Source organism: Arachis hypogaea, chromosome 12, assembly GCF_003086295.3.
Source record: "Arachis hypogaea cultivar Tifrunner chromosome 12, arahy.Tifrunner.gnm2.J5K5, whole genome shotgun sequence".
NCBI lineage: Eukaryota > Viridiplantae > Streptophyta > Magnoliopsida > Fabales > Fabaceae > Arachis > Arachis hypogaea.
The window spans coordinates 99,346,976-99,359,311 of NC_092047.1; the positions used below are offsets into that span (position 1 = coordinate 99,346,976).

The 12,336-nt window shown below is 37.3% G+C and overlaps 1 protein-coding gene across 3 annotated transcripts; it reads left to right on the forward strand.

Moving 5' to 3' along the window:
• Positions 1 to 2,625: 2,625 nt before the first annotated feature.
• On the forward strand, positions 2,626 to 11,046 carry LOC112727843 (pre-mRNA-processing protein 40C). Of its 3 annotated transcripts, none has more exons than XM_025777760.3 (17): positions 2,626 to 2,782; positions 2,969 to 3,077; positions 3,216 to 3,292; positions 3,443 to 3,589; positions 4,371 to 5,001; positions 5,101 to 5,255; positions 5,583 to 5,620; positions 5,925 to 6,003; positions 6,216 to 6,683; positions 7,149 to 7,232; positions 7,904 to 8,044; positions 8,156 to 8,262; positions 8,980 to 9,103; positions 9,388 to 9,531; positions 9,724 to 9,870; positions 10,185 to 10,307; positions 10,478 to 11,046. In XM_025777760.3, exons 2-17 carry the CDS (start codon positions 2,984 to 2,986, stop codon positions 10,784 to 10,786), a joined length of 2,868 nt encoding a protein of 955 aa, XP_025633545.1. In that variant the 5' UTR covers positions 2,626 to 2,782; positions 2,969 to 2,983; the 3' UTR covers positions 10,787 to 11,046. The 3 variants fall into 3 exon arrangements, with proteins under 3 accessions (XP_025633545.1, XP_025633547.1, XP_025633546.1); XM_025777762.3 differs by having other exon boundaries at positions 2,642 to 2,782; positions 4,395 to 5,001; XM_025777761.3 differs by lacking the exon at positions 2,626 to 2,782 and having other exon boundaries at positions 2,847 to 3,077.
• The last annotated feature ends 1,290 nt before the right edge of the window (positions 11,047 to 12,336 follow it).

A 12,336-nucleotide genomic window follows, 5' to 3' on the forward strand; every position in this document is an offset into this window, starting at 1 on the left:
CCAGCCCACTGCCAGCAAGCCGAGAGACGATCTCACCCTCCCGAGGGGAGTGCCGGATTAGAGGAGACGTGCGAGGGAAGTCAGAGAGGACACTCGACGACCTGCTAGGAGGGAGAGGGGCCACAGAGAGCGCTGACCAGGTGAGCCGGTCAGGAGGGAGAGGGCCAGGCCTTGACGAGCTAGGGGTGATGCGGAGTCTGAGGAGGAGGCGGAGTACGACCACCAGGAAGATGACGGTGACATCCCACGGCACGGTGTGGCTTCACCTACGGGACCGACTCCTCCACCTCCTCCCCCCTCCTCCGGGCCATGGAGCGTGGCATTCATCCGGTTCCAGTGGGCAACAGTCTCGGCCAGCTTGGGATACATCACCACTAGGTTGGTATGAGGGAGGTCCATCCGGGACCCAATAGGAAAAGGAGGTCCTCCTTGACGAGATCTTCATTGACGATGCCTTCTAGCTACACACCGTCCTTCCCGTCGCGATGGATCGGTTAGCCGAGGCATTCCGCACAGGCAGGGAGGTTGGCATCGGGGATTCCCAGCACCCATCAGCTCCCACCCAAACCTCCTCCTGGATTCCCCAGATTTCACCGGCTTCTAGCTCGTCATACGGGATGGATCTTCGACCATGTAGCCAGTACGTGACACCCCCCTCCTATGACTATGGTATGTACCTGATCTAGTCCCAGCCTCAGGTGACCCCACCGGTAGCTCCACATTCCCAGACTCAGCTTCAGTTACATCAGTATGCCACAGCTCCACCTTCCGGAGGGCTCCAGCAGTATCGTGCTCAGATTCACCAGGATTCGGCTACCCCCGGGCATAGATTCTCGACTGTCTCGACCTCAGCGCCAGACTCAGCCTCCGCCATGTGGCACCGGGCACAGGCGCCACTACCAAAATCCCCACCAGCGATGATGATTGTAGTTTTGTATGTACTGTAGTTGGATTAAGCTTATTAATGTACTGTAGTTGGATTAAGCTTATGCATGTACTTTTGTTGGATTAAGCTTATGTATGTACTATTGGATTTTAGTTTGATTGCACTTTAGTATATCGTATAGAAGTGCTGAAAAGCGCAAGTAAATTTAAGCTTACCAGTATCAGAGGTTCTGCCGAAGGGCCACACGGAGGCTCCATTGACACCCATTTTCAGCTTGACGGCACTACACATGGTACTTTAACCGGTCTGATTCGATCACCCGGTACTCCGCACTCCTCTGAATACTGCAGTTCTTCACACCTTGAAGCACTGCCTCTCGGCTTCTAAACTTGTGGCCGACCCGAAACTCTACACCGTCGTCTAGGTTGTAATCCTCTTCACCCGTGTCAAGAAACGGAGTCCTCTCTTGCATGGCGTCCAGATCCAGACTGTGATATGAGATGGCACTGCCAATAACGCCGGAATTGGGTGAGGTGGAGGCATGAATTGTCCTCATCCGACTCCTCGCCCTCCTCTGCCTCATCCACTGGAATGGCGACATGAGGGCGGTGGTGCGAGGGGTCGGTCGTCCTGTACATAGATCGAGTGTACGGAACTCCCACCACCACTGTGTCCCACCTCTGCGGAAAGCTCCATTACCTGCTCCACCATGATCCTCCCATGGATGTCGAATATCAGTCGCACATGCTCGTCCCCTAGAAGTCGGAATAGTCGAAACCGGAAGACTCCGTTACCCATGGGTTCCAGCAACCTATACGCCACCCTTCCGATTTCCCTCGCTTGTGTACCACCGACCTTGCTCAATATCAAACTCTTCAAATCCGACAACGTCTCCATATGCTGAGTGCAAAACAATATCAGATTCTCACACTCAAATGTCACCCTGTTGTCGCCATTTCTCATACGACAATTGGGATAAACAAGCACAACTATGTATGTATTACTGGCCATTAATGCCTTGTATTTGTGAGAAATATGAGACACAACAAGGATAGGAAAAGTTTGTGAAGAATACCAAGGGTTACACATCCTTTTATAGCTGTTGGGATTGTCTTCTATATATCTCGTTTACACTGTAAACGAGATGGACAATTCATGTCTCTCGTTTACAGTGTAAACGAGATATGATTAGGGAATGAAAAACGCTAAATATTTTTAAAATTATTTATTTCGGTAATTATTACTTTTATTTTATTTATTTAAATAAAAAATCCCATAAATTAGAGCTATACCCATTTTAAAATGGATTTTTTAATATAAAATAAAAAATTTATTAATTCCCAAAACAACACTTTTGAACTTTATTTTCGGAAATTAATTTTTCTTTGGTATTTAGAGCACAAGTTTGTCGCACCTCGGCGAACTCTATATAAATTATGGAGTTCGTCGCACTCTTGGGAACTCTATGATTTATATAGAGTTCGCTGCACCCTCTTTCGTCGCACCCTCAACAATGGCAAATACAATAGACAAAATGTTTACATTATCATTGTTGAGGATGAGTCAAAAGAGGTGTGGCAAACTCTATAATTTATATACAGTTCGCCGGGTGCCACAAACTTGTCATAAATATGAAAAACGAATAAAGTTCAAAAATGTTGTTTTGGGAATTAATAAATTTTTTTATTTTATATTAAAAAAAAATCCATTTTAAAAACGTAGTATTTTACCATCTTTTTAGTCTTTAAACTTTAGTACGGCGCTACCCGTTGAATGAATCGCAAGCAGGAGGCAACAGCAACCTCGCCCCAATTATATTACTGACAAACCTCCCTTTTCAATCTCTAAACCTCAAAACCCCATAAAGCGCCAAACTCACTCCTCATTTTCTCACTGGTTTGTCTTTACCATCCTTCACTTTTCTTCTCCAAGTTTCTTATACCCTATGCGCCGTTACAAATTATTATTATTATTATTATTCTCTAAATTACTCACTTACAATTCTCATTTCTCGCTGCGTTTTCATAAAACCTAGCTCCTAATACCGCACTCACTCTTTCGAATTCCTGATTCTGAATGCAGATCAGTGCTTCATAAATGGCTTCACCTGCGTGGTTGAACCAGGACCCACAACCACCACCCGCAGAACCACCTCTGCCCGCCGCGCCTTCTTCCACTCCGAACCCAAATGGTGTGTCTTCTACTTCTACACTCAACTTCGCCCCTTTCTACAGTTTTAATTTTTCTTCAGTATTGTTATTGGTGTTACAACTGAATTAATTGGAGCACCTCGCGATTGAAATTTATTTATTGCTACTTTTTTTTTCAGCTCCGGCAGCTTCATTCTCTTACGGCATGCATCAAAATGTGAACGCTTCCGGGAATCCTCAGCAGTCGACTCATCCTGTTAGTATTTATTTTTTTATTTTGTGTTTTTTGGTATTTTACAGAACCAGGGCTATTCTGATCAATGAAAGATGAAAGATGTGTGTTCTTAGAATCTTACGTTTTGGGAACTTTTTCGGTTTCATTATTTTTGCTGTATTTAAAATGCAGGGGATGAAGTCTAATACGACAGTGATGCCCACGGCAGTTCAACCTCCAGTTCCTGGTCTCCCTCCACATGCTGCTCCTTCATTTTCGTATAATATTTGGCAGAGCGGTCCAGCTTTTTCGAGCAATCAGCTTACACAGTCTAACACAGTAAGCCTCATACTCTTACATTAAGCTGAAGGTATTTCATGATGGATGATTCCATGTTTTAGTGAGATTTATTAAGATGTTAGGGTATGATGATTGTTTCAGTAGGTAGAACGAACGGAATAAAAGTTAATTCACACTTGACTGATTTGAAGATGGTATGAGGCAGTTGAAAGTGGAGTGCTACTCCTTTCTGCCTCATCATATCATATTTGTTCACTCCTCTAGTTTGAAAATGAGTTGAAATTTTTTTTATCCCTCTACCAAGCAACCATCAATGAGGATAAAAGGGCTTATGTTCCATTTCCTTTGAGCTTGCCCCTATCTGCTACTGTTTCACGTTTGACATACTCAAACCATGCACTCCCTTTTAAATGCTTGAGTGAAGTGAAAAATAATTAAAGTAAGGGATGCATGAAACAGTAATATAAATAATTAATGGACATATATAATAGTTATTAGTGATAACTGAATATTTTTTCTCAGAAAAAAAAGTTTTGTTTAATAACATAATGCTGTGTGATGTAATTGTATAATAACATAATAGGGCCTACATTTGTTTTTTCTGTTTTTTTTTTGTTTTGTTGTTTTTAATACTAGGTTTTCATGCGGTTATAAGACTGAATAAATATCCTTGCATTTTAAAACTTGTGATATGGGTAGACTCTGACCATCAAAAGTGGATAATGGATATAATGTAATATTGTAGTGTCTGGTAATTAGTTTCTAAATGGAAAGTACTCGATAGAAATTATTTTCTCGTAATATTGTTTGCTTATTGCAGAATAAGTCAGATCCTGTTGTGCAGGATGTTAGTAAAGCATCATCTGTGTCAAGTGTTCCACATTCTGTCCCTGCTCATACGTCTATAATGCCTCCACCGTCTGACCCCAATTTTCGCCCAACTACTTCATGGATGCCAACTCCTCTATCTTTTCCTGGGCATCCTGTAATGCCTGGAGCTCCTGGTAATCCTGCCCCCCCTGGACTAACATCTTCGATAATATCTACAAATCTTGCTGCTCCACCAAGCACAGTTTCCTCCTCAGCAGCACCTCTAAGACCAAATATGCCGGCTGCAGCCATTGCATCAGATCCTACCCTTACACAGAAAGGCACACCCTATGCATCCATGCCTCCTATGGTTGCCCCACCACCTCAAGGGTTTTGGTTACAACCTCCGCAAATGAGTGGCATACTTAGGCCCCCGTTTCTTCAATATCCCGCTGCTTTTCCTGGTCCATTTCCCTATCCAGTGCGTGGTGTAAATCCGCCTGCTGTTACACTACCTGATTCCCAACCCCCTGGTGTTACACCTGTGAATGCTACTGCTGCAACTTCAGCACCTTCTGCTTCCGATAATCAGCTTAGACAAGGAACTGATTTGCAGACAGATTTAATTTCTGGCCCTGCTGGTATGCGCACAGAAACATCACTACTTCACTTGTGCATTGTCTCATTTATGTGGTTTGAAAATACACATCACTTCCTCATATTTGTGGTACTTGTTGTAGATGACAAGAAATCAAATGTGACTCAGAATGCTGATGCTGCTAACGAGAAATTGGATGCCTGGACAGCCCATAAGACTGAAACAGGAGTTGTATACTATTATAATGCCTTGACAGGAGAATCAACATATGATAAACCTGTTGGCTTTAAAGGCGAGGTATGTATAGTTGGAGCTGACTCCCTTAGCCGATATCCCTTATCCTGCCCTGCATCACATAAGTAATACTCTTTGTTGTTGGCATAATATTTTTTAATATCACAATTGTAACCCTTTTTTTAAGATTTAATTTTATGTTAGTTTATATATATGAATATCTAAGTATTGGATATTGGATAATGGATAACCAAACTATGAAAGGAAAAATTCAGAAGATAATTGTATACTGCAACTGAAACTGTGAAGAATACTTGGTTTCGTAGGTCATAAATATTTCAATTTATTATCCCTTTTCTAATTCAGTTTACTATTTTTTGCCTATGTCAGTCTCACCAAATTGCTGTGCAGCCAACTCCAGTTTCAATGTAAGTTTATTGTCAAGTCCTTGTGTCTATTTTGGTTTGTGGTCTCAATGTATGATATATGTGTTGTTTATTCATTTTTTCCTTATCTGGATTACCTTATTTTAATTGAGGCCATAAAAAGTGTCTTTAGTTCTTTTTAATTAAAGTAAGACACATAGGTGTCATTTGTTCATGTTGACTCTGAACTATGTTGTCTGTTACATACATCTTGATATTAGTTTATTGCTTGCTCTGAAAGGTTTGTTATCGAAACAAAGATGTACATTACTACCATGTCTTCTCTGATTATGTTTTCTTGTTATAGGGTGGATATACCAGGTACAGATTGGATGTTGGTCTCCACTAGTGATGGGAAGAAATATTACTACAACAAACAAACCAAGGTATGATTGGAATATTCATTTGATATGTTCACAACTTAATTGCATGATCTCCGTCATTGTTCACTTGGTCTTGATCTCCTATCTTTTCATTTTAGCGTGACCTGGCCTTCTTAGCTTCTGATTCTTCTCTTTATTGCTGCTTCTTCAACTTGTTGTGATATGATTTCTCTGTCAATTTGTTTATTATTTTCTGGTCCATTGTTCCATGTTAGACAAGCTCCTGGGAAGTTCCAAATGAGGTGGCCGAATTGAAAAAGAAGCAAGATGGTGATGTCACAAAAGATCATTCAATGTCAGTTCCAAATACTAATGTATTGTCTGATAGAGGGTCTGGAATGGTTACTCTGAATACTTCTGCTATTAATACTGGTGGTCGTGACGCTGCAGCTCTTAAACCTTCTAGTGTTCAGACCTCATCATCGGCACTGGATTTGATCAAGAAGAAGCTGCAGGAGTCCGGAATGCCTGTTGCTTCCTCTTCTGTTCCTGTGTCACCAGTACAAACAGGATCTGAATCAAATGGTTCCAAAGCAGCTGAATCTGCAGCAAAGGGCCTGCAAAATGATAACAAAGATAAACAAAAAGATGCTAATGGTGATGCTAACACCTCTGACACATCCTCAGATTCAGAAGATGAAGATAGTGGACCCTCAAAGGAAGAGTGCATCATTCAGTTTAAGGTATAGTTGCTTTTTATGAGTTGATGCGGTTGTTTTTCAATCTTTGTTCCTTCCTTCATTGTTCCATCCCATCATGAGAATTGTGATCTTGCTTTTCATTATATAATTTTAACTATCTTTGTCTTTATAGTTTCTCTATCTGTTCCTCTTTTCTTATTTTGCTCATTCTTTTTCCTGAGGCTTGTGTGTGCGCGCGCATATTTGGATATAGAATGGATATTGTCACTCTTTTTTTTAACATATTCAGACGAAATATCATGAAAAAAAAAAAAATCATGTATGGAGTGACATTATCAAAAATAGGAGTGACAATGTCCTCTTCCATTGAATGTTATATTTTTTTTGGGAGGGATGGGGCTTTTGTATATTTATCATTTTTAATCTTTTTAATCATGTACATTAGTTTATAACAATATCTAAATTCTACTATTATATTGGGTTTATTTTTGCTTATGATTTTTGCAGGAAATGCTTAAAGAGCGAGGAGTGGCACCATTCTCAAAGTGGGAGAAAGAATTGCCAAAGATAGTATTTGATCCACGTTTCAAGGTTTATTGAGACCTAGCCCCCTTTACTTTGTTTGGAGTTGGTGACTTTTCTTCAACTTTTTTGGGTTAATTCTTTCATGATATAGGGTGTCTAGATATTCTTTTGGTAGCTCTGCTCTTCATGTGTAAATTGTTAGTCTTGATTGAGTTTCCAATCAGTCAAAGATGGACGTGAAAAATGGTGTACAGTTTTAAGTTTACTTTTTGTATACAACTTGGTTGAATCTAGTGATTTTAGAGCAAATTTCTAACATATATAGATATATTAGCTATTTGTTTTATGTATACAAAGAACTAGCTACTTCCCTATGTAGTTCTTTGGAAAGAACGGAAATATATAATCAATTGATTTAGGTTAGTGTGCCTCGTAGGAATCTCGTTGTCCCCCTGCAAACACAAGGGAAAGAAAAAAAGAAGAAAATATTATGGAATAGAATCTCTATGGCTTCCTTGTGGGTTTCATCCCATAGTTTGTTTAGGAGCAGATATGTCTAGGAAGTTAAGTAGAAAGCTTCTTTGAGAGCTTTAATGTTTACTGTATTGTCTTTGGTTCTCTGTTTTTTCAAATATGATACTTTACCCTCTCCTTTTCTAAAAATAATATTTCTAGGTTGCTTTTGGCTTACTTCCATTTGCAAAATTCTTAAGATGGAAAAATTTATATCAATACAGGCCATACCAAGTTATTCTGCTAGGAGATCCTTGTTTGAGCATTATGTTAAAACTCGTGCGGAAGAAGAACGCAAGGAAAAGCGTGCTGCACAGAAGGCTGCAATTGAGGGGTTTAAGCAATTACTTGATGAAGCCTCAGAGGTTTTATATTTGCTCAATTTGAAGCTCATTGTACTTGTTCTTGTTTTCATCAAATCTATCTGCCTTCAACTTGTGACTCTCCTGAATACTTATACACCATGTGGTTTTCAGGACATTGACCACAATACTGATTATCAGACTTTCCGAAAGAAATGGGGAAACGATCCACGGTTTGAGGCATTGGACCGCAAAGAACGGCAGCACTTATTAAGTGAAAGGTGCCACTTAGCATTTTTAATATGCTATTTTATTCATCTTTCCTTTAGTTTTCCCATAAACAGCACCCATCCCATAATAATGCATTTCCAGGTCCTGCTTGATTGGTAGCTAAGTGGGTGCTGCTGTTAAATTTATTTGTTTGAGAATAAGGTGCATTTTTATTGTGTTGTTGATCCTCTATTGCATCTACCAACTATCTTGGATTGAAACTCTGGTATCTTGTTTGTTGCTCTTACTTTATATTCCAACTTCTTCAAAATATGTAAGTGCTAGAGCTTTGACTGTTGTGTAAATGTAGCCCATTTGCTTATAACAAAATACCATAAAGCTAATGGATTGAAGAGATGTCGGTTGACACGTTTTCATGCTGTTGCATACAGTTTGCCTTTCCTGCCATTCTTCTAGATTTCATTTTTCAAAATTTGGTAAATCAGACTCGGCTAAGTTCTTACCTTCATTTGTTGATATATTGGTTTGGTTTGCATCCTCATTTGCATTAATATTGAACTTTTTCCTAGACAGAGAAATGATTTCTATTGATAATCCTTGAAAGCAACATGAGTCAGCAGGTAGTAGGCTAATGACAGACTCTCGGATTCTCTGTGGGTGTGTCCTTATGCCCTCTGAACTTTTTGGATTTGCATGGTAAATGGTTTCTTTATGTTGATTTGGTCTCATAGAATGCTGGTTGATGGGGGTTCCTTTTTGTGTTTCAGAGTTCTTCCTTTGAAGAAAGCTGCTGAACAAAAGGCTCAAGCAAGCCGCATAGCTGCTGCTACTTGTTTTAAATCAATGCTTAAAGAACGAGGCGATATATCTATTAACTCCCGTTGGTCCAGGGTATGGGTGTATCATGAATTGGTCAACAATCTTTAGCTTTTGCGTTTAGTTATTTTTGCTGTCTGATTTGGAGGATGACAAGTTTGTTTTCAAGTGTTACTTCCAATAATCTTGGCAGTTGCAAAATCAATTGACAAATGATTTGCTCCATGATCTCATTTATTTAATGCTTAATCCTTATATAGATATGTTTTAAAATCCTTGATTGTGTTACCACGAAAGTTCAATTCATGTTAATCTGTTCTTTGTTATATTATTTAATTTATATCCTTTGGTTGATGCAGGTCAAAGAAAGTTTAAGGGATGACCCAAGATATAAATCTGTGAGACACGAGGATAGGGAGCTTTTGTTCAATGAGTATATATCTGAATTAAAAGCTACTGAACATGCTGCAGAACGAGAGAATAAAGCCAAAAGGGAGGAGCAGGTATAAATGTGTTTCTCTAGCACTTTTGTGACACATCTCAGTGATGATTCTCATTGATAATTTCCCTGATTCTTCATCTATTATTTGTGTTGGCTTATTGATTTAGTTGTATCCTAGCATTCACTCAGCAGTTTATTTTGAATAGCATTTTGACATGTTAATTACATTCAAACTACTGAAACGTATTTGCAGGATAAGTTGAGGGAGAGAGAACGGGAGCTTCGGAAAAGGAAGGAAAGAGAGGAGCAGGAAATGGAAAGGGTGCGGGTGAAAATACGAAGAAAGGAGGCAATCACTTCTTTTCAAGCTTTGCTTGTGGAGACAATCAAAGACCCTTTGGTATAACACTCATTCTATATGCCGTACCATTAATCTTATTGTTATCTTTAGGGTGAGTTTGGTATGTGGTTAAAATGGAGAGGAAAATTATCTAGATCTATGTGTGCATAAATCTTCTAATCCATACATAGCTCACCCCTAGAGGATGTACAGAGTCTTCTCTAACACTTGATGGTTGAAATTTGAAAAGTTCTATACTTCTATTGCTTGCTGGTAATTTGCATGATTTTATGAGGTTGCCTCTTAAAAATAACAATAATGAATGTTTACTATTTACTTTCAAGTAACATCATTATTGCTACCCTTATTGTTAGGCATCATGGACGGAATCTAAGCATAAGTTAGAAAAGGATCCTCAGGGACGTGCAACTAATCCTGATCTAGATCCAGCTGACACTGAAAAGCTCTTTCGGGAACATATCAAGATGCTTCAGGAAGTGAGTGACTATGTCTGAACTATTTTGTGTGGGTTTCTCTTAAAAGTTATGATGCGTGTCTCAGCAGGTTTTTGGTTTGTCAATGAGTGTGCTTATTGTATGAATCAGTAACAGCATATGCAGTACTTTATATTGCACACTAACGTCAGGGATCTCTCTGATTTGAACAGCGATGTGCACACGATTTTAGAACGCTTTTGGCTGAAGTATTGACTTTGGAAGCTGCATCTCATGAAGGTGAAGATGGGAAAACAGTTCTTAATTCATGGTCTACTGCAAAGCGCCTTTTGAAATCTGATCCAAGATATAACAAAGTTCCAAGGAAAGACAGGGAACCCTTGTGGCGCCGATACGCAGAAGATGTGCAGCGGCGGCAAAAGTCATCCCAGGAAGAGAAAAACGCAGATACTAAGGGTAGAAACACATTAGAATCTATTAAACTTGCGTTGGAAGCTGGGAGATCCCACGAGAGGAGATGATTCTTGAGAGATTAGGTCTCTAACTTTGAAGCCTTGATGTTATAGCAGATGAAGTTCTAAATTGTGTTCATTGCTTCCTCTATTAGAGAGTGGTATTATATAATCATATCGTCATTATATTGCAGAATGCAGAAGTATCATTGTTATGAGTTTGGCCAATGCTTCACATCTTATCTCGATTTCCCCTTGTAAATTGGAACGAGAAATGCCTAATCCTCTATCTATTTTTATTATATAACAGTTGGTACTAATTCTTTGTACATTAGATTTAAGCTATGTTTTTTTTATCTAATGATGTCGCATCATCATTTTTGAATACTTGGCAAAATTTAAAAATTAACCAATCAATTTTTTGTAAAATATTTTTTAAAAAAATAAAAATTAAAATCATAACTCCCACATTAATTAATTTATTACATATTATTATAGTATTAACCAAATATAATAAACATTATCATTATAAGTGACATAATATTATCACAAACAAATGAAGGAATCTATTTAGTTAAAAGTGATTCTATCATATGATTAAATACAAAATAAAAATATTTATTGTATTTTTAAAATAAATTTATGAAAAAAACACGTTTATTAATTTTACTATTTATCTTTTTTATATTATTTTGTAATACTCTACGTCTAGTTGTATTTTAAAATTCTTATAATCTATTTTTATTATACTTATTTTAATATGCTATTTAATCCAAAGAATCAATTTTGATTATTTTCAAATGTTATTTTATATTTATATCATTTAAAAAATTGTATGATAGAATGGATTAAAAAAAGATTAGCAGATATTTTTATTTTATACTATTTAAATTATTCTTAATAAAAATAAATTATTCAATATATATATATATATATATACTCTCATACATACAAAAATAAATATTCTAAATTTTTATTTTTACTATTATAGATGTCATTGAAAAACTGTATGCACTAGAAGAAGAACAAATAGATGCAAAAAAAAAAAAACTACAAAAATTATAAAAATTAAAATTTTTGTGATACAACATAAAAATTATTAACAATTATTTTTACTTTATGCTATTTAAATTATTCATATTAAAATAACTTATTCAATATATATATACATACACACAAAATAAATATTCTAAAAATTTTTATTCTTACTATTATAAATGTCATTGAAAAACTGTGTCCTAGGAAGACAAGAATAAGTAGTTGTCAAAGAAAAACTCACAAAAAATACAAAAAATAAAATTTTTGTGCTACAAATCTACAACATAAAAAATTATTACAGATTCAAATTATAAAAAATTTATTCAAATTATAAATTACTAACTTAATAATTATAAATTCAAAATTGAATTAAAAGTTTTAGATTAAAGTGTTCCAACAGCTTTTGACTATTTGATAGAGAAACAAAAATATCTTTGGACACAACTACAACTACCTTAAATCTAATTACACTCTAAGACAGCAATGAAGCACCAATCCAATCGAAATTTATACAACCTCACACTTATATTTGAAATCAAAGTAAATGATTTTAACTATGCTCTCAAGTCTCAATAATACAC